General features: G+C 44.8%; 3 protein-coding genes across 5 annotated transcripts; all 3 read left to right on the forward strand.

Annotated features, from left to right (window-relative positions):
- Positions 1 to 105: 105 nt before the first annotated feature.
- LOC106564093 (oocyte zinc finger protein XlCOF6-like) lies at positions 106 to 4,893 on the forward strand. Its single transcript, XM_014130084.2, has 4 exons — positions 106 to 358; positions 1,676 to 1,910; positions 2,699 to 3,661; positions 3,822 to 4,893. Exons 1-4 carry the CDS (start codon positions 350 to 352, stop codon positions 4,511 to 4,513), a joined length of 1,899 nt encoding a protein of 632 aa, XP_013985559.2. The 5' UTR covers positions 106 to 349; the 3' UTR covers positions 4,514 to 4,893.
- Positions 4,894 to 11,619: 6,726 nt separating this feature from the next.
- LOC106564112 (zinc finger protein OZF) lies at positions 11,620 to 15,263 on the forward strand. 3 transcript variants are annotated; one of them, XM_045690642.1, is made up of 4 exons: positions 11,620 to 11,850; positions 12,382 to 12,592; positions 12,914 to 13,747; positions 13,979 to 15,263. In XM_045690642.1, exons 2-4 carry the CDS (start codon positions 12,523 to 12,525, stop codon positions 14,440 to 14,442), a joined length of 1,368 nt encoding a protein of 455 aa, XP_045546598.1. In that variant the 5' UTR covers positions 11,620 to 11,850; positions 12,382 to 12,522; the 3' UTR covers positions 14,443 to 15,263. The 3 variants fall into 3 exon arrangements, with proteins under 3 accessions (XP_045546598.1, XP_013985583.1, XP_013985582.1); XM_014130108.2 differs by having other exon boundaries at positions 11,625 to 11,999; XM_014130107.2 differs by having other exon boundaries at positions 11,625 to 11,925.
- A 707-nt stretch (positions 15,264 to 15,970) lies between these two features.
- Positions 15,971 to 24,933, forward strand: LOC106596349 (oocyte zinc finger protein XlCOF6). Its single transcript, XM_045690640.1, has 6 exons — positions 15,971 to 16,487; positions 16,737 to 16,905; positions 18,872 to 19,987; positions 21,278 to 21,532; positions 23,081 to 23,281; positions 23,568 to 24,933. Exons 1-6 carry the CDS (start codon positions 16,479 to 16,481, stop codon positions 24,212 to 24,214), a joined length of 2,397 nt encoding a protein of 798 aa, XP_045546596.1. The 5' UTR covers positions 15,971 to 16,478; the 3' UTR covers positions 24,215 to 24,933.
- Positions 24,934 to 26,382: the final 1,449 nt, after the last annotated feature.

Consider the following 26,382-nt stretch of genomic DNA (forward strand, 5'->3'; position numbering starts at 1 on the left):
AGAGAACTAGGTTGTAAGAGACTTGTCCTCTATTGTCTTTGTTCTCCAGACCGCATAGGGGCGCTAAAGCACAGACAAAAGACAACCTCATACCAGAAGTAAAAAGCCAAACTGACTTCGACAGTTTACAGAACTGCACTTATAACATCTCATTGTTCAAAACACTTTTGCAGAAAAAAATGTAATGAAAGGAAGACCGCAGCTTTTGATTAAATACCCTCGGGTGTTGGTATTTCCCAGCCTCCAACGAGACTCGAGGTTACGACCAACAACATTGCCAGTCATCATTATACATTTGAAACTAAATGAGCTTTGTAATTAGTTAGCTCAGGGATTCATTCCATATGCTATGGACGAGGTAAGACTCTGAATGTGCGCTAGCCACATCTCTTTTCTGCATTCTGTTCGGCGGTTGCTATACCAAATGTTGTGGCTAGCTCGCAAATCAAGTTGCTCAGTATTTTATGGAGATCAGTGAATGGTAGCAACATCAGTAACGTTACTAGCTAACTTGTCGTAGCTCGCTGATATGTCGTTTTCTAGTAAGGTAACGTAGCTAGTTAACTGGCCAGCTAGCTTGATGAATGACAATACAATCAACAGTAGCTGGTGTGTTTTGGTTTGCATTGATTGATATCAAATCAAATGTTATTGGTCATATACACATATTTAGCATATTTTGTTGCGGGTGTAGCGAAATGCTTGTGTTCCTGGCTCCAACAGTGCATTAGTATCTAACAATTCACAACAAGTCACAAATCTAAAAGTAAATGAATGGAATTAAGAAATATATAAATATTAGGACGAGCAATGTCGGAGTGGCATAGACTAAAATAAAGTAGAATAGAATACAGTATGTATATATGAGTAAAGCAGTATGTAAACATTATTAAAGTGACTAGTGTTCCATTATTAAAGTGGCCAGTGATTCCATGTGTATGTACATAGGGCAGCAGCCTGTAAGGTGCAGGGTTGAGTAACCGGGTGGAAGTTATTTAGTGATGGCTATTTAACAGTCTGATGGCCTTGAGATAGAAGCTGTTTTTCAGCCTACCTGTCCAACTTTGATGCACCTGTACTGATTTTGCCTTCTGGATGATATCGGGGTGAACAGGCTGTGGCTCCGGGTGGTTGATGTCCTTGATGATATTTTTGGCCTTCCTGTGACATCGGGTGCTATAGGTGTCCTGGAGAGCAGACAGTGTGCCCCTGGTGACGCGTTGGGTAGACCGCACCACCCTCTGGAGAGCCCTGCAGTTGCGGGCGGTGCAGTTGCCGTACCAGGCGGTGATACAGCTCGACAGGATGCTCTCAATTGTGCATCTGTAAAAGTTTGAGGGTCTTCGGGGCCAAGACAAATTTCTTCAGCCTCCTGAGGTTGAAGAGGCGCTGTTGTGCCTTCTTCACCACACTGTCTGTGGGTGGACCATTTCAGATTGTCAGGGATGTGTACGCTGAGGAACTTGAAGCTTTCCACCTTCTCCACTGATAGTTCCTAAACCAGTTCTACTTAGCTGGAAAGGTTTATTTCAAAGAGAAGTTGTCTTTTTCCATAACAAGCAAACAAAACAATTGCCTTGCTATTTAGGATGGTGTCATATTGCTAAATCTACATATTAATAATGTAACTAGCTAGTGTGCTGTTAAAACTGCACTGTCACTCTTCATCATATAGGATTCTGAAGACCCGTCCAGCCCATCTCCATCCTGCTCCAACGAACCCCAACCCATGGTGTCCCCGAGTCTTGACAGGAACCGTGGTGACCAGGAGGACAGTAACCATGGTGATCAGAAAGACACAGCGCAGGGTCAGGAGAGGGTTACTGCGAGTCTGGACATGAACAGTGAAACACCAACATTTAATATCGTAGTCAAAGAAGAAGAAGAAGACTGGGAACTAGATAATACAGGTGGGTAGCTGGAGCCAGGCTAACTTGAGATGGGTCCCAAAGGGTATGCTATTCCCTTTATAGTGCACTACTGTAGACCAGAATGGCACGCTATTCCCTATATAGTGCACTACTGTAGACCAGAATGGCACCCTATTCCCTATATAGAGAGCACTACTGTAGACCAGAATGGCACCCTATTCCCTATATAGTGCACTACTGTAGACCAGAATGGCACGCTATTCCCTATATAGTGCACTACTGTAGACCAGAATGGCACCCTATTCCCTATATAGTGCACTACTGTATACCAGAATGGCACCCTATTACCTATATAGTGCACTACTGTTGACCAGAATGGCACCCTATTCCCTATATAGTGCACTACTGTTGACCAGAATGGCACCCTATTCCCTATATAGTGCACTACTGTTGACCAGAATGGCACCCTATTCCCTATATAGTGCACTACTGTAGACCAGAATGGCACCCTATTCCCTATATAGTGCACTACTGTATACCAGAATGGCACCCTATTCCCTATATAGTGCACTACTCTTGACCAGAATGGCACCCTATTCCCTATATAGTCCACTACTCTTGACCAGAACCCTATGGCTATGGTCAAAATTAGTGCACTTTATAGGGTGGCATTTGGGGAGCTTTCTTGGATAGCTTTGCCATAAATTCTACAACAGGAGAAGCACAGGACATGTTGTAAAATAAGGGAGAAACCCAGTAGGTATGCATATGCACACTGAGTCTGACTCAGTCTCACTGACTATATCTGTCCTGTCTCATCCCCACAGGAGAGAGTCCCAGCCATCACTCTGCAGCCGGGGAGAGACCCTCTACATCAGGAGAACCTAAACAACACCAGATAAAACGCAGAACGAGGCAGAAAAAGACCCACCCATGCCCAGATTGTGGGAAACACTGCCAGACATTATCGGCACTACAAATACACATGAGAACCCACACAGGAGAGAAGCCTTACGCTTGCTTTGTGTGTGAGAAAACGTTCATTATTAGACAAGCTTTGAAAACACACCAACGAACCCACACAGGAGAGAAGCCTTATACCTGCTCTGAGTGTGGGAAGGGCTTCGCTCATCAATGTAGTTTGAGATACCACCAAAAGAGGAATTCTGAACAGATTAAAACAGACCCGAATGAGAAGATAACCTGCTGCTGTGGACAAGAGTTCTCCTCAAAGTGCGTTCTGGAGGTTCACTTGAAGACAGACACTGGAGCCAAGCCTTACACCTGCTGTGTTTGTGGCAAGAGGTTCAATAAAGAATCATTAAAAGAACACCAGCGATCTCACACAGGAGAGATGCCTTACTCTTGCTCTTTCTGTGGCAAGGGTTACTACCACAAACCGGCTTGGAAAGCCCACGAGCGAACACACACCGAGGAGAAGCCCCTGTGCTCTGTGTGCGGACGGACCTGCTCTAGTAAGTATACGTTAAAAGTCCACGAGCGAACACACACAGGAGAGATGCCTTTCCTCTGCTCTGAGTGTGGCAAGGGCTTCATCAGTAAAGGACTCCTGATGACCCACGAGCGATTCAACTGTTCTGGGGGAGAGGAACAACGTCGAGCAAAGAGCTTTCACAAGTGTCCGGACTGTGGGAAGGAGTTCACTCAAGCAAACAAACTGGAGAGACACATGAGAACACACACAGGAGAGAGGCCTTACCAGTGCTCTGTGTGTGGGATGACGTTCAACCAGAAAGGGAATCTCAAAACGCATTTTAAAGTGCACACAGGTGAGTGTCCTCTACCATTAATACATCCTGATGGCCTACTAGAAAACTGTCAGTGATCAAAACCATGTTGTTTTAAAAACAATAATCTCATCCACACCTTAACAATAACATTGTTGCATTGTGTCTGTCTCTCCTTTCTCTCTGTCCGTTTGTCATGCAGGCAGGGATCCCAGTTTCCTGCCTGACATGGACATGAGGACGACTTCTTCAGAAGCAGTGAAACAACCTCCGGACAACAGACATAATGTTGGGAAACCACAACGATGCCTGAATCAGATTGGCAAGGAGGGAACCCACACCCTTCCGGCACCACAAACCCACAACCTTCCGGCACCACAAACCCACAACCTACCGGCACCACAAACCCACAACCTTCCGGCACCACAAACCCACAACCTACCGGCACCACAAACCCACAACCTACCGGCACCACAAACCCACAACCTACCGGCACCACAAACCCACAACCTACCGGCACCACAAACCCACAACCTACCGGCACCACAAACCCACCACCTCCCGGCACCGCAGAGGGAAGGAAGCCACCACCTCCCGGCACCACAGAAACCCACCATGTCCCCCAGGGGAGAAAAACGCTATCTCTGCACTGAATGTGGCAAGACTTACACCAGGGAATATGACCTCCGAGTCCATCTCAGAACGCACACAGGAGAGAGACCGTACCAGTGCTATGACTGCGGGAAGGCCTACGTCCGGAAAAACAATCTCCAACAACACCGGCGGTCACATGCTCCCAAGCCCATGGGACCGACCCGCCATTTAGGCAGACCACCCAGGGTGGGCTCTAGTAGTGGAAGGTCCAACCAATCACCCAGGGTAGGAAAAGCTTAGCAAAAAATACATACATCAATGTAAATATGAGAGACTTATGCCCTTACCGCAGATGGAGAGAGGACACTGGCAGTACTGGCACCTTTAAAAATGGGGCTGGGTCCATATCTTCATCCCAAATGGCACCCTATTCCCTATATAGTGCACTACTTTTGACCAGGGCCCATATGGGAACCTTGAGGGCTCTGCTGAAATGTAGTGCATTATATAGGGAATAGGGTGCTATTTTGGACACCCACCATGCCTCTTATGACTACAGAATCGTTATTCTTTCTGGTGTGTGCGCGCGCACGTATTTGTGTGTGTGTTGTAGAGGTCGACCGATTAATCGGAATGGCTGATTTAATTAGGGCTGATTTCAAGTTTTCATAACAATCGGAAATCTGTATTTTTGGATGCCGATTTTTATTTTTTTTAAATTTATTGTTATTTTATTTTTTTAGACCTTTATTTAACTAGGCAAGTCAGTTAAGAACACATTCTTATTTTCAATGACGGCCTAGGAACGGTGGGTTAACTGCCTTGTTCAGGGGCAGAATGACAGATTTTTCCCTTGTCAGCTCGGGGATTCAATCTTGCAACCTTACGGTTAACTAGTCCAACGCTCTAACCACCTGCTTTACATTGCGCGAATGCAGTAAGAAGCCAAGGTAAGTTGCTAGCTAGCATTAAACTTATCTTATAAAAAACAATCAATCATAATCACTAGTTAACTACACATGGTTGATGATATTACTAGTTTATCTAGCTTGTCATTGCACGCAGTCAGGGTATATGCAACAGTTTGGGCCGCCTGGCTCGTTGCAAACTAATTTGCCTGAATTTTACGTAATTATGACATAACATTGAAGGTTGTGCAATGTAACAGGAATATTTCGACTTAGGGATGCCACCCGTTAGATAAAATACGGAACGGTTCCGTATTTCACTGACAGGAAAAACGTTTTGTTTTCGAGATGATAGTTTACGGATTCGACCATATTAATGACCTAAGGCTCGTATTTCTGTGTGTTATTATGTTATAATTAAGTCTATGATTTGATAGAGCAGTCTGACTGAGCGATGGTAGGCAGCAGCAGCCTCGTGAGCATTCATTCAAACAGCCCTTCGCAATGCATTGCGCTGTTTATGACTTCAAGCCTATCAACCCCCAAGATGAGGCTGGTGTAACCGATGTGAAATGGCTAGCTAGTTAGTGGGGTGGGCGCTAATAGCGTTTCAAACGTCACTTGCTCTGAGACTTGGAGTAGTTGTTCCCCTTGCGCTGCATGGGTAACGCTGCTTCGAGGGTGGCTGTTGTCGATGTGTTCCTGGTTTGAGCCCAGGTAGGAGCGAGGAGAGGGACGGAAGCTATACTGTTACACTGGCAATACTAAAGTGCCTATTAGAACATCCAATAGTCAAAGGTATATGAAATACAAATGGTATAGAGAGAAATAGTCCTATAATTCCTATAATAACTACAACCTAAAACATCTTACCTGGGAATATTGAAGACTCATGTTAAAAGGAACCACCAGCTTTCATATGTCTCATGTTCTGAGCAAGGAACTTAAACGTTAGCTTTTTTACATGGCACATATTGCACTTTTACTTTCTTCTCCAACACTTTTAGTTTTTGCATTATTTAAACCAAATTGAACATGTTTCATTATTTATTTGAGGCTAAATTGGCAATATTATACTAAGTTAAAATAAGTGTTCATTCAGTATTGTTGTAATTGTCATTATTACAAATAAATAAATGTAAAAAAAATTGGCCGATTAATCGGTATCAGCTTTTTTTGGGGGTCCTCCAATAATCGGTATCGGCGTTGAAAAATCATAATCGGTCGACCTCTAGTGTGTTGTGATCAGTATAATACTGTGTTGTGTAAGATAATCATACTATGTAATCCTATGCATTTTATTTCTTGTTTATTTTACTTATTGAAGCTATCATGATACTAAGAAATTACATGCATTTCATATAACGCCATGGTCCAATAAATGAACATTTGGGGAAAAACGTTTTTCTCACCTTTATTACCCTTATCCAGGGCACGACGCACCGACGTCACAGATGCGCGACTCTTTCGGCGGCAGGAAGAAAGCCATCGCGATCTGCCCCCATTCAACATGGCCTAGATTTACGTTTTTATTACTTCTAAACAAAATAACTTTTTGAGGTTCTTATAGGCTTACAATGATGTTTTGATTATTGCTTGAACAGTCGCTAAGATTATATTTGGTTGTGAACTTTGCAAAATAACTATTTTGGATGTAGCAGTTGTTAGCTAGAATGCTAACGCTCATTGATTATAGCCTGTTGCAAAAGCTAGCCAAGGAGCCATTTTACAGGTTGAAGTGTTTAAGTATAATGCAGTTGATTTGTGATGACACAAACATTATATTAAGCAGGACATTCATACGAGCCTTAAAATCCAAGTATAATCCAATAGTAGTGTGAAATGCACTCATAAGAAACATGTAAATAGAGGCTTTTTTTGCTGGCATTCTATAAGAACTCCCCCTTGTTCTTCCACCAACTTGCGCACATCGCCCTCGTGCGGCAATGTATGGAAACAGAAAGGGGTTTGATTTCAGAAGCGGTCAGATAGCTTACAGGTAACTGCCAGAATAAAGGAAACTGGTTTCAGCCAGGGCTCTCCAACCTTGTTCCTGGAGAGCAACCCTCCTATATGTTTTGCTCCAACCCCAGTTGTAACTAACCAGATTCAGCTCATCAATCACCTAATTATTAGAATCAGCTCATTATTAGAATCAGGTGTGCTACATGAAGGTTGTAGCAAAAACCTAGAAGACGGAACAGTGTTGGAGAGTCCTGCTTTAAACCTACAGGACGGAACAGTGTTGGAGAGCCCTGGTTTAAACCTACAGGACGGTAGCTCCCTGGGAACAGAGTTGGAGAGCCCTGGTTTAAACCTACAGGATGGTAGCTCCCCAGGAACAGAGTTGGGGAGCCCTGGTTTAAACCTACAGGACGGTAGCTCCCCAGGAACAGGGTTGGAGAGCCCTGGTTTAAACCTACAGGACGGAACAGTGTTGGAGAGCCCTGGTTTAAACCTACAGGACGGTAGCTCCCTGGGAACAGGGTTGGAGAGCCCTGGTTTAAACCTACAGGACGGTAGCTCCCTGGGAACATGGTTGGAGAGCCCTGGTTTAAACCTACAGGACGGTAGCTCCCTGGGAACAGTGTTGTAAAGCCCTGGTTTAAACCTACAGGACAGTAGCTCCCTGGGAACAGTGTTGGAGAGCCCTGGTTTAAACCTACAGGACGGTAGCTCCCTGGGAACAGGGTTGGAGAGCCCTGGTTTAAACCTACAGGACAGTAGCTCCCTGGGAACAGTGTTGGAGAGCCCTGGTTTAAACCTACAGGACGGTAGCTCCCTGGGAACAGTGTTGTAGAGCCCTGGTTTAAACCTACAGGACGGTAGCTCCCCAGGAACAGGGTTGGAGAGCCCTGGTTTAAACCTACAGGACGGTAGCTCCCTGGGAACAGGTTTGGAGAGCCCTGGTTTAAACCTACAGGACGGTAGCTTCCTGGGAACAAGGTTGTACAGCCCTGGTTTAAACCTACAGGACGGTACAGTATTGGAGAGGCCTGCTTTAAACCTACAGGACGGTACAGTATTGGAGAGGCCTGCTTTAAACCTACAGGACGGAACAGTGTTGGAGAGCCCTGGTTTAAACCTACAGGACGGAACAGTGTTGGAGAGCCCTGGTTTAAACCTACAGGACGGAACAGTGTTGGAGAGGCCTGGTTATAACCTACAGGACGGTAGCTCCCCAGGAACAGGGTTGGAGAGCCCTGGTTTAAACCTACAGGACGGAACAGTGTTGGAGAGCTCCTCCTGCTCCGTGGCTCGACGACTCACTACGAGCTCACAGAACAGGGCTCCGGGCAGCCGAGCGGAAATGGAGGAAAACTCGCCTCCCTGCGGACCTGGCATCCTTTCACTCCCTCCTCTCTACATTCTCCTCTTCTGTCTCTGCTGCTAAAGCCACTTTCTACCACTCTAAATTCCAAGCATCTGCCTCTAACCCTAGGAAGCTCTTTGCTACCTTCTCCTCCCTCCTGAATCCTCCCCCCCCCTCCTCCCTCTCTGCGGATGACTTCGTCAACCATTTTGAAAAGAAGGTTGACGATATCCGATCCTCGTTTGCTAAGTCAAACGACACCGCTGGTCCTGCTCACACTGCCCTACCCTGTGCTTTGACCTCTTTCTCCCCTCTCTCTCCAGATGAAATCTCGCGTCTTGTGACGGCCGGCCGCCCAACAACCTGCCCACTTGACCCTATCCCCTCCTCTCTTCTCCAGACCATTTCCGGAGACCTTCTCACCTCGCTCATCAACTCATCCTTGACCGCTGGCTACGTCCCTTCCGTCTTCAAGAGAGCGAGAGTTGCACCCCCTTCTGAAAAAACCTACACTCGATCCCTCCGATGTCAACAACTACAGACCAGTATCCCTTCTTTCTTTTCTCTCCAAAACTCTTGAACGTGCCGTCCTTGGCCAGCTCTCCTGCTATCTCTCTCAGAATGACCTTCTTGATCCTAATCAGTCAGGTTTCAAGACTGGGCATTCAACTGAGACTGCTCTTCTCTGTGTCACGGAGGCTCTCCGCACTGCTAAAGCTAACTCTCTCTCCTCTGCTCTCATCCTTCTAGACCTATCTGCTGCCTTTGATACTGTGAACCATCAGATCCTCCTCTCCACCCTCTCCGAGTTGGGCATCTCCGGCGCGGCCCACGCTTGGATTGCGTCCTACCTGACAGGTCGCTCCTACCAGGTGGCGTGGCGAGAATCTGTCTCCGCACCATGCGCTCTCACCACTGGTGTCCCCCAGGGCTCTGTTCTAGGCCCTCTCCTATTCTCGCTATACACCAAGTCACTTGGCTCTGTCATATCCTCACATGATCTCTCCTATCATTGCTATGCAGACGACACACAATTAATCTTCTCCTTTCCCCCTTCTGATAACCAGGCGGCGAATCGCATCTCTGCATGTCTGTCAGACATATCAGTGTGGATGACGGATCACCACCTCAAGCTGAACCTCGGCAAGACGGAGCTGCTCTTCCTCCCAGGGAAGGACTGCCCGTTCCATGATCTTGCCATCACGGTTGACAACTCCCTTGTGTCCTTCTCCCAGAGTGCTAAGAACCTTGGCGTGATCCTGGACAACACCCTGTCGTTCTCCACTAACATCAAGGCGGTGACCCGATCCTGTAGGTTCATGCTCTACAACATTCGCAGAGTACGACCCTGTCTCACACAGGAAGCGGCGCAGGTCCTAATCCAGGCACTTGTCATCTCCCGTCTAGATTACTGCAACTCGCTGTTGGCTGGGCTCCCTGCCTGTGCCATTAAACCCCTACAACTCATCCAGAACGCCGCAGCCCGTCTGGTGTTCAACATTTACATTTACATTTAAGTAATTTAGCAGACGCTCTTATCCAGAGCGACTTACAAATTGGTGCATTCACCTTCCGGAGACACCTGAAACCCCACCTCTTTAAGGAATACCTAGGATAGGATAAAGTAATCCTTCTAACCCCCCCCTTAAAAGATTTAGATGCACTATTATAAAGTGGTTGTTCCACTGGATATCATAAGGTGAATGCACCAATTTGTAAGTCGCTCTGGATAAGAGCGTCTGCTAAATGACTTAAATGTAATGTAAATGTAATGAGAGCCCTGGTTTAAACCTACAGGACGGTAGCTCCCTGGGAACAGTGTTGTAGAGCCCTGGTTTAAACCTACAGGACGGTAGCTCCCTGGGAACAGTGTTGTAGAGCCCTGGTTTAAACCTACAGGACGGTAGCTCCCTGGGAACAGTGTTGGAGAGCCCTGGTTTAAACCTACAGGACGGTAGCTCCCCAGGAACAGGGTTGTAGAGCCCTGGTTTAAACCTACAGAATGGTAGCTCCCCAGGAACAGGGTTGTAGAGCCCTGGTTTAAACCTACAGGACGGTAGCTCCCTAGGAACAGTGTTGTAGAGCCCTGGTTTAAACCTACAGGACGGTACAGTATTGGAGAGGCCTGGTTATAACCTACAGGACGGTACAGTATTGAGAGGCCTGGTTATAACCTACAGGACGGACAGTATTGGAGAGCCCTGGTTATAACCTACAGGACGGTAGCTCCCCAGGAACAGAGTTGTAGAGCCCTGGTTTAAACCTACAGAACGGTAGCTCCCCAGGAACAGGGTTGTAGAGCCCTGGTTTAAAGCTACAGGACGGTAGCTCCCTAGGAACAGTGTTGTAGAGCCCTGGTTTAAACCTACAGGACGGTACAGTATTGGAGAGGCCTGGTTATAACCTACAGGACGGTACAGTATTGGAGAGGCCTGGTTATAACCTACAGGACGGTACAGTATTGGAGAGGCCTGGTTATAACCTACAGGACGGTAGCTCCCCAGGAACAGAGTTGGAGAGCCCTGGTTTAAACCTACAGGACGGTAGCTCCCCAGGAACAGAGTTGGAGAGGCCTGGTTATAACCTACAGGACGGTAGCTCCCCAGGAACAGTGTTGGAGAGCCCTGGTTTAAACCTACAGGACGGTACAGTATTGGAGAGGCCTGGTTATAACCTACAGGACGGTACAGTATTGGAGAGGCCTGGTTATAACCTACAGGACGGTAGCTCCCCAGGAACAGAGTTGGAGAGCCCTGGTTTAGGGTGATCACTCAAATTGGCTGTAATGAGGGACGAGTGTTTGCAGGTATGTTTTTTTCCTTTCAATTAAGATAGAGATCCTTACTAATGAGTGACCTTTTTTTACTCAAGAGTTTCACTCCAACACTCAGACATATTTTACAACATGTGTTTAGTGAGTCTGCCAGATCAGAGGCAGTAGGAATGACCAGGGATGTTATCTTGATACATGCGCATATTGAAACATTTTCCTGTCTTGCTAGCATTCGAAATGTAATGAGCACTTTTGGGTGTCAGGGAAAATGTATGGAGTAAAAAGTACATTATGTAAAGTACAGATACCCCCCAAAACTACTTACGTAGTATTTCAAAGTATTTTGACTTCATTTAGTACGTTGCACCACTGCAAGAGATCTGTAATCTATTACCTTTAACTTCCAGACCGCATGTCGGCGCTAATGCACACTCAAAAGACAACCTAAACCGGAAGTACGAAGCTAAGGAGAGTTTTACAGTTTATTTACCAGTTTATTTAAATGTACATTGTAACGTTAGCATAGCTATTTGTAAAAAGAATACAGTAACTTTAGATTGAAATATTCTCAGGTGTTGGTATTTCCCAGCCTACATCCAACGAGACGCGAGGTTACGACCAACAACACTGGCAGTCATCATAAGTTAAAACTAAACTAGATTTATATCTAATTTATCAGTTAGCTAGCTAGCTCAGGGATTGATTTACAATGGAAGAGGTAGTAATCTGAACGTGTGCTAGCCACATCACTTTTCTGCTCTGCAAACTGCTCGTTTGTTGCTATACCAAATGGTGCGGCTAGCTTGCAAGTCAAGTTGCTCAGTATTTTGTAGAGTACAATGCATGCTAGTAACAGCAGTACTAGCTAGCTACGTTGTTGTTGCTTGATGATGTGATTTTGTTTTGTAGTAGGTATCTAACGTTAGCTAACATAAGCTAACTGACCAGCGCTAGGTGAATGAAAATCCAATGAAAATTAGCTGCTGTAATTTTGTTTGCATTGATTGATCGTTTTTAAACCAGGTATATTTAGTTGGAACGGTTTCTTTACGAAGAAATTGTAATTTCTATAACAAGAGACATTGCCTTGCTGTTAAGTATGGTGTCATATTGCTGAGTCTATCTTTCATAATGAAGCTTGTTGTGAAAACTGCGCTGTCACTCTTCATCATAGGACTCTGAAGACCCGTCCAGCTCGTCTTCATCCTGCACCACTGAACCCCAACCCACTGTGTCCGGTGACCAGAAGGACAGTATCCATGGTGATCAGAAAGACACAGCGCAGGGTCAGGAGAGGGTTACTGTGAGTCTGGACATGAACAGTGAAACACCAACATTTAATATCGTAGTCAAAGAAGAAGAAGACTGGGAACTAGATAATACAGGTGGGTAGCTGGAGCCAGGCTAACTTGAGATGGGTCCCAAAGGGCACCCTATGGTCCATGAGGCTCTAATCAAAAGTGGTGCACTATATAGGGAAAAGGGTGGCATGATTTGGAACTCAGTCTTGTGTATTGCCATAAATCTGAGAATGGGAGTAGCACGGGAGGTGGTGTAAAACAATGGAGAAACCCAGTAGGTATGTACAATGAACTTAGACTCAGTCCCAGCCATCACTCTGCAGGCGGGGAGATGCCCTCTACATCAGGAGAACCTGACTCTGACTCAGTCTCACTGACTATATCTGTCCTGTCTCATCCCCACAGGAGAGAGTCCCAGCCATCACTCTGCAGCCGGGGAGAGACCCTCTACATCAGGAGAACCTAAACAACACCAGATAAAACGCAGAACGAGGCAGAAAAAGACCCACCCATGCCCAGATTGTGGGAAACACTGTCAGACATTATCGGCACTACAAATACACATGAGAACCCACACAGGAGAGAAGCCTTATACCTGCTCTGAGTGTGGGAAGGGCTTCACTCATCAATGTAGTTTGAGATACCACCACCAGAAGAAACATTCTGAACAGATTAAAACAGACCCGGATGACAAGATAACCTGCTGCTGTGGACAAGAGTTCTCTTCAAAGAATGTTCTGGAGGTTCACTTGAAGACAAACACTGGAGACAAGCCTTACACCTGCTGTGTGTGTGAGAAGACCTTTACTCATAAAGCATTACTGAAAGTACACCAGCGATCCCACACAGGAGAGAAGCCTTTCTCTTGCGCTCTGTGTGAGAAGAGTTTTACTCAAAAAGGAAATTTGACAACGCACGAGAAGTCGCACGCTGGAGAGAAACATCCTTGCTCAGTCTGTGGAAAGAGTTTCACTCAGAAAGGCTATCTGAAGATTCATCAGCGGCTTCACTGTTCTGAAGGGGAGTTGAGTCCCTCTGCATCAAGAGAACTTGAACACCGACAGAGGAGAGCTAAGGAGACTCACAGATGCCCAGACTGTGGGAAGGAGTTCCCTCAAACATATTACCTGGACAGACACATGAGAACACACACAGGAGAAAGGCCTTACCAGTGCTCTGTGTGTGGGATGAGTTTCACGCAGAAAGGACATTTAAAAACGCATCAGAAAGTGCACACAGGTGAGAACACTTTATGCTGTCGTTGATGTATTATTATTGATTAATCATGATTGATGACGACAGCCTACACTCCTAACAGCTTAACATTTAGCACATTGCATGTAAAACATGAATGGAAGACCCTGGTTTGCAAGCTACAAATAGTGTGTGGGCTACAGAGTGAAAAAAAAAAATGAAATGGCATTCAATGACATTAAAACGACTAATAAATAGGGTATCTCTATCCCACAGGAGATTATCCCAGCTCCTGGTCCACTGGTGAGGGGAGTCCCTGTACATCGGGAGAAGCTGAACAACACCAGGAGAACCACACGACCGTCACATCTCACGGCTGCCTAGTGTGTGGCGAGGAATACTCTAACCTCCCAGAACTACACAAACACATGAGATCTCACTCGGGAGAAAAGCGTCTCATCTGCCCTGTGTGTGGCAAGACTTACCCCAGAGAATTTGACCTCAAAGTCCACCTCAGAACACATACAGGAGAGAAACCCCACGAGTGCATCGAATGCGGCAAGAGCTTTGTCCGTAAACAAGGGCTCCGGCAGCACCAGCGGACACATTATGCCAAGCCCATCGGACCGACCCGCCAGTTAGGCAGGCCAAAGCAGTTAACCAGGGCTCAGATGTCCAAGAAAGTGCCTAAGATGGAGAGTGATACAGAGATGCAGGACGGCCAGTACTATGACAATTAACCACGACTTTGTCTCTTAGTAGGTAGAGTTCTTCTTCTCGCTGAAGCTGTGTCTGTGTTGTCGCCATCTCTGATCAGTAAGATAATCATGCTAACTCTCACTCATCTCGTCAATCAACATATGATAAACAAAAAAAGGGGAGGAAAAGTGTCATTTTTCATCAATGCTGTGATGGTGCTAAGAAATCAACCGTGACTTGTAGCCCACTTGTGAAATGTTCCTCACTGAGAATAACCATGTCATGATTAATAAAGTAGCATTCTGGTTATGACTCCTGTTGTCTTTCCCTCCAGCTCAGATGGTGGCAGTAATGTCCAGGCAGGAGAGGACCTAAAGGACACAGGGAAGTAGTAATGTAGCTAGCTAGCTAAGCTAATGTTGGATAAGCGGTTGTTTACGTTCTCACTTCACTGACTGACATTAGCTTGCAACTAGCTAACGTAACTTTTCTTTGAGCTAAACGCAACAGGGAAAGAACAACATTTTGCTCTTCGTAGCAAAGCCAGCAACGGTGGATTAACGCAGGCACAGCGTCCTTCTCGAGATAATTTCGAGTCCATTCACAATGCATGAGGTTAGCTAACGTCAGTTAGGTAGACCTAAACAACTGCCAAAATGACAAGGGGACAGCGCTGGTCAAATGAACTAACGCAGTACCTAATAGAGATGTTAGTAATGTTACAGTTGATTATGAGCACCAAGCTATCCATAAATGGTGTATTACCTTTCATATAAATAATACATCTGTGAATGTCTGAAGGACATTTGTTTTATTTTGACCAAATAAATAACGCCATCTTCAGACGTTATATTTCCCACCACTTGTTTGTCTGTCTGTTACGTGTTTTGTTCCTGATATATTTTATAAGAACAAAACTAGGGCCCCTCTGCACAAAGCTTCTGTTGGCCATAACTAATTAGTCAAACAACACATTATTTTCTTGTCACCATTTTAATTGTCTGTATATTATTTCACCTCATTGATGTTACTTATTGTGCCAAGAAATCCACAGTGACTTACAGACCACTAGTGACATGTTACTCACTGATCATATGCATGTTCTGATGGAATAAAAGAGCATTGGGGATAAACATCTAATGTGTTTATTATCTATAAAACATGTGATTTAAGAAACCGTGTCAGTAGGCTACTTAGTATACTGATATATTGTAACAGGCTTTGGACTTTGTCTTTCCCATCCAGCCCAGATGATGACAGTGCAGGTGCATCCAAGAGACTAAAAAACAGCTTCTATTTCCAGGCCATCACATTGTTAATTAGTCACCATTAGCCGGCCTCTGCCCAGTACCCTGCCTGGTACTCTACACTGCACCTTACAGACTGCTTCCTACACTGGTCACTTTAATAATATTTACATACTGTTTTACACACTTCATATGTATATACTATATTTTAGCCAATGCTAATGCTATATTACTACTGCTATACACACCTTTTATATTAATACACTGTCTATACACACCTCAACATATATACATTGACATTCCAGACTTGGACATTGCTCGTTCTCATATTTCTTAATTTCCTAATTTTTATTTTTTGTGGATTTGTGTTTTGTATTGTTTGGTATTACTGCACGAGCTAGAAACATAAGCATTTCACTGCACCTGAGAAAACATCTGCAGAATATGTGCACGCGACCAATACAATGTGATTTGGATTTGATTTACTAAGGCGCACCAAGAAGAAAACCAAACACGGAAGTAGTAATGCAGCTAGCTGATTTGTCAGTGTATTTATCGCACTTCAAAGCATTGTAGCTAGTTACATACAGCTAATATCACCAGATATAATTTATGATACGGTTATGGTAACGTTAAGTATTATTCACTGGCTGGACTAGTTCACGTATGAAACGCGGGATTTCCGCCTCTGCCAGTTTAGGAGCTACAATACTAGCCAGTTGTAGCAGCGCGCTATCGTTAGCTAACATTTCTCCCTCACAGCACAGCAAGAGACTGGAATAACTCTGGCACAACAACATATTCTTTGAGACATTTGAAGCCCATTCACAATGCATGAGGTGAGAAGACAACCTCTAACTTATTAGTTTGCTAACGTTAACTAGCTAGCTAAATTAGCTAACGCGTCAGCTATGCAACTTCACTTGTCAGAGTTGAATAAGTCGACAAGTTGTCAGGACGGTTAGCTAGTTATCTGAAAATAAAACGTTATCAACCCGAGCTAGGCTAGTTGTTAGGACTGTGACAAAGCTTAATATACATTCTTGATACATTTTGTGATGTGCTCTCTCACCTTGGCTTTTTTATAGTTTGATGAACACCAACCGTCAAAATGGCGGGGTCCATACCGTAACCATGGTGACCAGCAACACCAGAGCAGCAAGCGACTCCAGGGTCCCGAGATGGTCCAAAGTTTTGACATTGTATTCAAAGAGGAGCCAGAAGATGATCATGAACCTTGGGGTCAGAGTAATACTGGTGAGTGTGCAATGCCTTTCAATAGTTGTCCCATGTAGCTGGACACAGAGAGAATAACCTGACAAAGACCAAGGTTTATGTCCCAAATGACAACCCTTTAGTGCAATACATTGATGCTATATAGGGAACAGAGTGCCATTTGGAATGCATCTCATCTTTGTGGAAACTGCTTTTGTATCACCAGGAACATTAAAGGGTCAGCTGTAGCAGCAACCAGTGAGCAGACAGAGATGGCTTTATTAGTTCATGCTGATAGTCCAATAAGATCCCACTTGAGAAAAAGCTCCAGGTCAGGTGGAAACATCCCCATACAGCGTATACCAATCAGATCTCAACAAGTGTGTAGGGTCTATTTGAAACTGGGCCTCTAATGATGTTCCCACTGGAGCAAGATGGACCGGACTCTTCCTATATCGCCACAGTAGAGACAGGAGAGAGTTGCAGCCTTCACTCTGACAGTGAGGAGGTTCTACCTCAGGAGAACCTGAACAACAGGACACAAACAACAACAAACACAAATCCAAGAAGTCACATGACTACAGAGAGTGTGGAAAGGAGGTCCCTACCTCGTATAAACTAGGCCTATTCCCAACATAGTGCACTACTTCACCCTAAATACATCCCTAATGGCACCCTATTCCCTAAGTAGTGCACTACTTTACCCTAATATACATCCCTAATGGCACCCTATTCCCTAAGTAGTGCACTATTTTACCCTAATACACATCCCTAATAGCACCCTATTCCCTACATAGTGCACTACTTCACCCTAATATAGGCCCCAAATGGCACCCTATTCCCGACATAGTGCACTACTTTACCCTAATATACATCCCTAATGGCACCCTATTCCCGACATAGTGCACTACTTCACCCTAATATACATCCCTAATGACACCCTATTCCCTACGTAGTGCACTACTTCACCCTAATATACATCCCTAATGACACCCTATTCCCTACGTAGTGCACTACTTCACCCTAATATACATCCCTAATGGCACCCTATTCCCTACGTAGTGCACTACTTCACCCTAATATACATCCCTAATGGCACCCTATTCCCTACGTAGTGCACTACTTCACCCTAATATACATCCCTAATGGCACCCTATTCCCAACGTAGTGCACTACTTCACCCTAATATACATCCCTAATGGCACCCTATTCCCTAAGTAGTGCACTATTTTACCCTAATACACATCTCTAATAGCACCCTATTCCCTACATAGTGCACTACTTTACCCTAATATAGGCCCCAAATGGCACCCTATTCCCGACATAGTGCACTACTTTATCCTAATATACATCCCTAATGGCACCCTATTCCCGACATAGTGCACTACTTTACCCTAATATACATCCCTAATGGCACCCTATTCCCTACGTAGTGCACTACTTCACCCTAATATACATCCCTAATGGCACCCTATTCCCTACGTAGTGCACTACTTTACCCTAATATACATCCCTAATGGCACCCTATTCCCGACATAGTGCACTACTTCACCCTAATATACATCCCTAATGGCACCCTATTCCCTACGTAGTGCACTACTTCACCCTAATATACATCCCTAATGGCACCCTATTCCCTACGTAGTGCACTACTTTACCCTAATATACATCCCTAATGGCACCCTATTCCCTATATGGTGCACTATTTTACCCTAATATACATCCCTAATGGCACCCTATTCCCTACGTAGTGCACTACTTCACCCTAATATACATCCCTAATGGCACCCTATTCCCTACGTAGTGCACTACTTTACCCTAATATTGATCCCTAATGGCACCCTATTCCCTACATAGTGCACTACTTTTGACTAGGGCCCATAGGGTTCTGGTCAAAAGTAGTGCACTATAAAGGGAATAGGGAGTCATTTGGGATCGACGCAACAAAACTACCATAGTTATTGACCTATTTGCTCTGTTAGTAAATCCATATAATTTTCCTCCACAGGAATGAGTCCTGCCTCCAGCCACGGCAGTGAGGAGACTACCTCTACATCAGGAGAACCTGAGCAACAACAGGAGAATCATCAGACAGCCACGTCGTCTCACCGGGAGAATCATCAGACAGCCACGTCGTCTCACCGGGAGCATCATCAGACAGCCATGTCGTCTCACCGGGAGAATCATCAGACAGCCACGTCGTCTCACCGGGAGCATCATCAGACAGCCACGTCGTCTCACCGGGAGCATCATCAGACAGCCACGTCGTCTCACCGGGAGCATCATCAGACAGCCACGTCGTCTCACCGGGAGCATCATCAGACAGCCACGTCGTCTCACCGGGAGCATCATCAGACAGCCACGTCGTCTCACCGGGAGCATCATCAGACAGCCACGTCGTCTCACCGGGAGCATCATCAGACAGCCATGTCGTCTCACCGGGAGAATCATCAGACAGCCACGTCGTCTCACCGGGAGCATCATCAGACAGCCACGTCGTCTCACCGGGAGCATCATCAGACAGCCACGTCGTCTCACCGGGAGAATCATCAGACAGCCACGTCGTCTCACCGGGAGAATCATCAGACAGCCACGTCGTCTCACCGGGAGCATCATCAGACAGCCACGTCGTCTCACCGGGAGCATCATCAGACAGCCACGTCGTCTCACCGGGAGAATCATCAGACAGCCACGTCGTCTCACCGGGAGCATCATCAGACAGCCACGTCGTCTCACCGGGAGAATCATCAGACAGCCACGTCGTCTCACCGGGAGAATCATCAGACAGCCACGTCGTCTCACCGGGAGCATCATCAGACAGCCACGTCGTCTCACCGGGAGCATCATCAGACAGCCACGTCGTCTCACCGGGAGCATCATCAGAAAGTCACGTCTCACTGCTGCTGTGCCTGTGGACAGGAGTTCCCTGGTGCCTATGACCTCATGCTACACCAGAGGACTCACTATGTAAGGAACAGGGTGCCATGTGGGACACATACCATGACTGCAAATCAGCAAACATCCGCTGTAAAAAGAGAGCGTGGTCACACTGAGGAGGAAGGAGAGGAAGTTGGTGGATTTATTAAATGTGAAGAAGCAGCTACTTGGGATCCTCCTCAACTCGGTAAGGGGCTGGGATATGATGTTATTAAAGAACACAAAGGTTAGTCCTAAATGGCACCCTATCCCCTACATAGTGCACTATTTTTGACCAGAGCCCGCATAGGGAAATGGGTGCCATTTGGGACACAATACTATACTACCATAGGGGTTGGGTTAAATGCGGAAGACACATTTCAGTTGAAAGCATTCAGTTGTACAACTGACTAGCTATCCGCCTTTCCTTTCCGTTTCCATAGTAATGGACCTACAGGTAACTGCTAAAAAAGAGGAAACACCAACATAAAGTGTTGGGCCACAAGCCAGAACATCTTTAATGTGCCTTGGCATGAATTCTACAAGGGTTTGCAACTCTCTTGGAGGTGGGCCACCATGAGACAGAACATCTTCAATGTCACGTCCTGACCAGTAAAAGGGGTTATTGTAGTTTGGTCAGGGCGTGGCAGGGGGTGTTTTTATGTGTGTTTTGGGGTTATGTTCTATGTTCTTCTATTTCTATGTTCATGCTAGGGTATCTATTTCTATGTTGGATTTGTTTGGGGTTGGTCTCTAATTGGAGGCAGCTGAATCTCGTTGCCTCTGATTAGAGACCATATTTAAGTAGGTATTTTTTTTTCATTGTGTTTGTGGGTGGTTAATTTCTGTTTAGTTCTAGTTCACCTGACAGAACTGTTTGGCAGTCGTTTTGTTTATTTGTAAAGTGTTCATTTTTCCCATTAAATTACAAAGATGAACAAATTCCACGCTGCACCTTGGTCTCTTCACAACGACGGCTGTTACATTCAATGTGCCTTGGCATAGATTCTACAAGTGTCTGGAACTCTATTGGAGGGATGCGACACCATTCTTCCATGAGAAAATCCATAATTTGTTATTTTGTTGATGGTGGTGGTGGGAAAACACTGGCTCCAGAATCTCCCATAAGTGATCAATTGGGTTGAGATCTGGTGACTGAGACGGCCATGACATATGGTTTACATCGTTTTCATGCTCATCAAACCATTCAGTGACCACTCGTGCCCTGTGGATGGGGGGCGTTGTCATCCTGGAAGAGACCACTCCCATCTGGATAGAAATGATTCACCAAAGGTTGACGGTGATCAGTCAGAATGGCGGCGTATTTATTGGTGTTTATCTTGTCCTCTAAGGGCTTGATTGGACCTAACCCATGCCAGGAAAATGCACCTCCACAACATAAGAGTAGCTAGAATACTAATTTACTCAAGTGTTTCCTTTATTTTGGCAGTTACCTGTATATGCTCTATTACTAAATCCTTATTATTTTCCTCCACAGGAATGAGTCCTGCCTCCAGCCACAGCAGTGAGGAGACTACCTCTACATCAGGAGAACCTGAGCAACACCAGGAGAATCATCAGACTGCCACGTCGTCTCACCGCTGCTTTGGCTGTGGACAGGAGTTCCCTGCTGCCTGTGACCTCATGTTACACCAGAGGACACACATAGAGAGAGGCTTCTACAAGTCTGTCTGTGGAGAGCTGTTCTACCAGAAAGAGTTACTCAAAACACATCATCAGAGAGTTGACACAGGTGAAAAGCCACAGAGATCCTTTTAAATAATGAGATTCTTGTGTGTGAGCAGCCATGTTGGAAACCATGACTGCTAGAGTGTAGCCAAAGTGATTTGAGTGACTGACAATATGGTTTATCACACTAAGTTTTCTACAGCTCAACATTAGTGATGTTGCATGTAAAACTCAATTACAATACCAGTCAAAAGTTTGGACATACCTACTCATTCAAGGGTTTTTCTTTATTTTCACTATTTTCTACATTGTAGAATAATAGTGAAGACATCAAAACTATGAAATAACACTCATGGAATCATGTAGTAACCAAAAAAGTGTTAAAGAAATAAAAATATGTTTTATATTTGAGATTCTTCAAAGTAGCCACCCTTTGACTTGATGACAGCTTTGCACACTCTTGACATTCTCTCAACCAGCTTCACCTGGAATGCTTATCCCGACAGTCTTGAAGGAGTTCCCACATATGCTGAACACTTGTTGGCTGCTTTTCCTTCACTCTGCGGTCAGACTCATCCCAAACCATCTCAATTTGGTTGAGGTTGGGTGATTGTGGAGACCATGTCATCTGATGCAGCACCCCATCAATTTCCTTGGTCAAATAGCCCTTACACAGCCTGGAGGTGTGTTTTGGGTCATTGTCCTGTTGAAAAGCAAGTGATAGTCCCACTAAGTGCAAACCAGATGGGGTGGCGTATCACTGCAGAATGCTGTAGAAGCCATGCTGATTAAGTGTGCCTTGAATTCTAAATAAATCACAGACCGTGTAACCAGCAAAGCACCATCACACCACCACCTCCATGCTTCACGGTGGGAACCACACATGCGGAGATCATTTGTTCACCTACTCTGCATCTCACAAAGACACAGTGGTTGGAACCACAAATCTCACATTTGGACTCATCAGACCAAAGGACAGATTTCCACCGGTCTAATATCCATTGCTCGTGTTTCTTGGCCCAAGCAAGTCTCTTCTTATTATTGGTGTCCTTTAGTAGTGGTTTCTTTGCAGTAATTTGATGTTTTCACTATTATTCTACAATGTAGAAAATAGTCAAAATAATGAAAAACCCTTGAATGAGTAGGTGTGTCCAAACTTTTGACTGGTACTGTACATTGCAGACGTTGCATTGCATCAGCCAATGGTTACGTGCCATGTCATCAACTGCACAGTCGGGCATCAGATTGCCGTATCGTATGACGTGGTTTGATGATAATATTTGTGTTAAACACCTATCCATGTGTCGTGAGGTCTGGCATGCGTCTGCAATGCAGTCAGCCTGGAATGTGACCAGTGATAACTCACTTTTTTTTTTTTTTAAACACGTTGGCCTTTTACTAGTAAACCGACCCATGCTAGCGTACTAAATAGTATGCGTAAATAAAAAAAAGTGTTATAGTATGTCTTCACTATTGATTATCAGCTGTGGTCAGACACGTGAGTCAGGAAAATTCTACTAGAACAAACGCCGAAATGAGTGTGCCGTTTTAAGTATGTAGTAGACTAGTATGGGTATTCGGACACGACCACTGTCTTTCTTTCCTGCGTCAGGAATACCTGTACAACACCAGAAGAATCCCAAAGCTAAGAAGTCTCATGACTGTGTAGTGTGTGGAAAACAACTATTGGAAGCAATGAAGCTGAAGAGGCACATGAGAACACACACAGGGGAGAAACCTCACGGTTGCTCTGTGTGCGGCAGGGGATTCACACAGAAAGGAAATCTGAAAACACACATGAAAACACACAGAGGTGAGAAGTCTTATATTACTGTCCCAGTAATAACTATGCATAGCAGTAACTATGGAAATGTTTGTCAGCTTGAGTTTTTTGTGAAAAAAAATATACTTCAGACATTACACGTTTTGAAATTGTAAGTTTTATCAGATTTTTTTAAATGTTGAGTAGTTCTGAAAAGAGAAAAATGTATGTCCTAGTAAGTGTTTGACTGCATTTCCATTGGACTTTCTTACTTCTTCATGAAGAACATGCTGGTTTGACTGTCTTCACATTATCTCACACCATGTCTTCCACGCAGGGTTGAACCCCAAATTGTGGTCCACTGGAGAGGACAGTCCCTCTACATCAGGAGAACCTGAACAACACCAGAAGAACCACACAGCTAAGACATTTCATAATTGCATAGATTGTGGGGAGATATGCCAAACTCTACCAGCACTAAAAAAACACATGAAAACTCACACCGGAAAGAAGCTGTCTTACCAATGCTCCCTTTGCGGGGCAGAATTCACTGAGAAAGGGCAAATCCAAGACCACCAGTTAAAGCATGTTGGAGAGAAGCCTTACTCCTGCCCTGACTGTGGGAAATGTTTCGTCAATGAAAGCTACATTAAAATTCACCAGCGAACACACACTGGAGAGAGACCCTACAGCTGCCTTGTGTGTGGAAAGAGTTTCATGAAAAAAGCATACTTAAAAAGTCATTTATTGACGCACACTGGAGAGAAGCCATACCTTTGCTCCATCTGTGGGAAGACATACAGTAGAGAAGGAACTTTCAAAATCCACCAGAGAGTTCACACAGGAGAGAAACCATACATGTGCACTGAATGTGGGAAGCGTTTCAGCTGTAGAGCTAACCTTTATTCACACAAGAAGAGACATGCTGGCAAACCCATAGGACCTAAACGGCAGTTAGGCAGACCGAAGCAACTGCCAAACTGACAATGGGACAGGACAAATTGACTTGTGTAGTGTCTCTACTGATCACCAGAAAAATAGTTATGTTCATCTTGATTATGCATTTCCCATAAACGGACATAAACAATAGAATATTAAGGAATGCAGCTGTGGATGTCTGAAAGACTGAAATATGTAAGCACAGGACCTAAAAAGCAGTTATGCAGACCCAAGAAACTGCCATGAGGACAGTGCTTTTTAAATTAACTAAAGCAGTGACTTCATTTTATGTAAGACATCACAGCCCATGGAAATCAAGAGAGGGTGGTCTACAGAGAGAGATGGGATTAAAACATGAATGATCTGTAATCGTTAGGAAACACCACATATCATGTGTACAGGACATGTCTTAGAGTAGGGTTGTGGAGAGGAGTGGCTAACCAGCATCAACAAACCTGGAGCAAACTGGATGCCAGGGGACAGGGAGGTGCGTTGCTGAGGCTGCGGATCTGACTGTCTCTGACTGACTGGCTCCCTCCGAGACCAGGAACGCTTCCTCCGCTCTCAGTACCATCTGTTCTGTTTCAACTCTCAGAGGACCCTCCATCCTTCAGCTCCCATCCATACAGATTTGTATGTTTTTTTTGGGTTCAAACTTGTAAGTGCTGATATTTAGCTTTTAGCTGCCAAGTTTTATTGGTATGTAACTGTTATGAAAGTTGTATTGTCAATTTGTTTTGTATTTAAATGCCACTTTAAACGTGTACAAGACACTGCAACAACATTTCCCCACAGGGACAATCAAGCCAGTAAAGTAACGTAGGGTCTACATGTAATAATAACAGAGTGGTGAGGAGGAGCTCCACCTACATGTAATAATAATAACAGAGTGATGAGGAGGAGCTCCACCTACATGTAATAATAATAACAGAGTGGTGAGGAGGAGCTCCACCTACATGTAATAATAATAACAGAGTGGTGAGGTGGAGCTCCACCTACATGTAATAATAATAACAGAGTGGTGAGGAGGAGCTCCACCTACATGTAATAATAATAACAGAGTGGTGAGGAGGAGCTCCACCTACATGTAATAATAATAACAGAGAAGGAGGAGCTTCACCTACATGTAATAATAATAACAGAGTGGTGAGGAGGAGCTCCACCTACATGTAATAATAATAACAGAGTGATGAGGAGGAGCTCCACCTACATGTAATAATAATAACAGAGTGGTGAGGAGGAGCTCCACCTACATGTAATAATAATAACAGAGATGAGGAGGAGCTCCACCTACATGTAATAATAATAACAGAGTAATGAGGTGGAGCTCCACCTACATAATAGTAATAAGTGTGATGAGGTGGAGCTCCACCTACATGTAGTAATAATAGAGTGATGAGGAGGAGCTCCACCTACATGTAATAATATTAACAGAGTGGTGAGGAGGAGCTCCACCTACATGTAATAATAATAACAGAGTGGTGAGGTGGAGCTCCACCTACATGTAATAATAATAACAGAGTGGTGAGGAGGAGCTCCACCTACATGTAATAATAATAACAGAGTGGTGAGGAGGAGCTCCACCTACATGTAATAATAATAACAGAGTGGTGAGGAGGAGCTCCACCTACATGTAGTAATAATAGAGTGATGAGGAGGAGCTCCACCTACATGTAATAATAATAACAGAGTGGTGAGGAGGAGCTCCACCTACATGTAATAATAATAACAGAGTGGTGAGGAGGAGCTCCACCTACATGTAATAATAATAACAGAGTGGTGAGGAGGAGCTCCACCTACATGTAATAATAATAACAGAGTGGTGAGGAGGAGCTCCACCTACATGTAGTAATAATAAGAGTGATGAGGAGGAGCTCCACCTACATGTAATAATAATAACAGAGTGGTGAGGAGGAGCTCCACCTACATGTAGTAATAATAGAGTGATGAGGAGGAGCTCCACCTACATGTAATAATAATAACAGAGTGATGAGGAGGAGCTCCACCTACATGTAATAATAATAACAGAGTGGTGAGGAGGAGCTCCACCTACATGTATATATAATAACAGAGTGGTGAGGAGGAGCTCCACCTACATGTAATAATAATAACAGAGTGGTGAGGAGGAGCTCCACCTACATGTAATAATAATAACAGAGTGGTGAGGAGGAGCTCCACCTACATGTAATAATAATACAGAGTGGTGAGGTGGA

This window comes from Salmo salar, chromosome ssa12, assembly GCF_905237065.1.
Source record: "Salmo salar chromosome ssa12, Ssal_v3.1, whole genome shotgun sequence".
NCBI classification, from domain to species: Eukaryota; Metazoa; Chordata; class Actinopteri; order Salmoniformes; family Salmonidae; genus Salmo; species Salmo salar.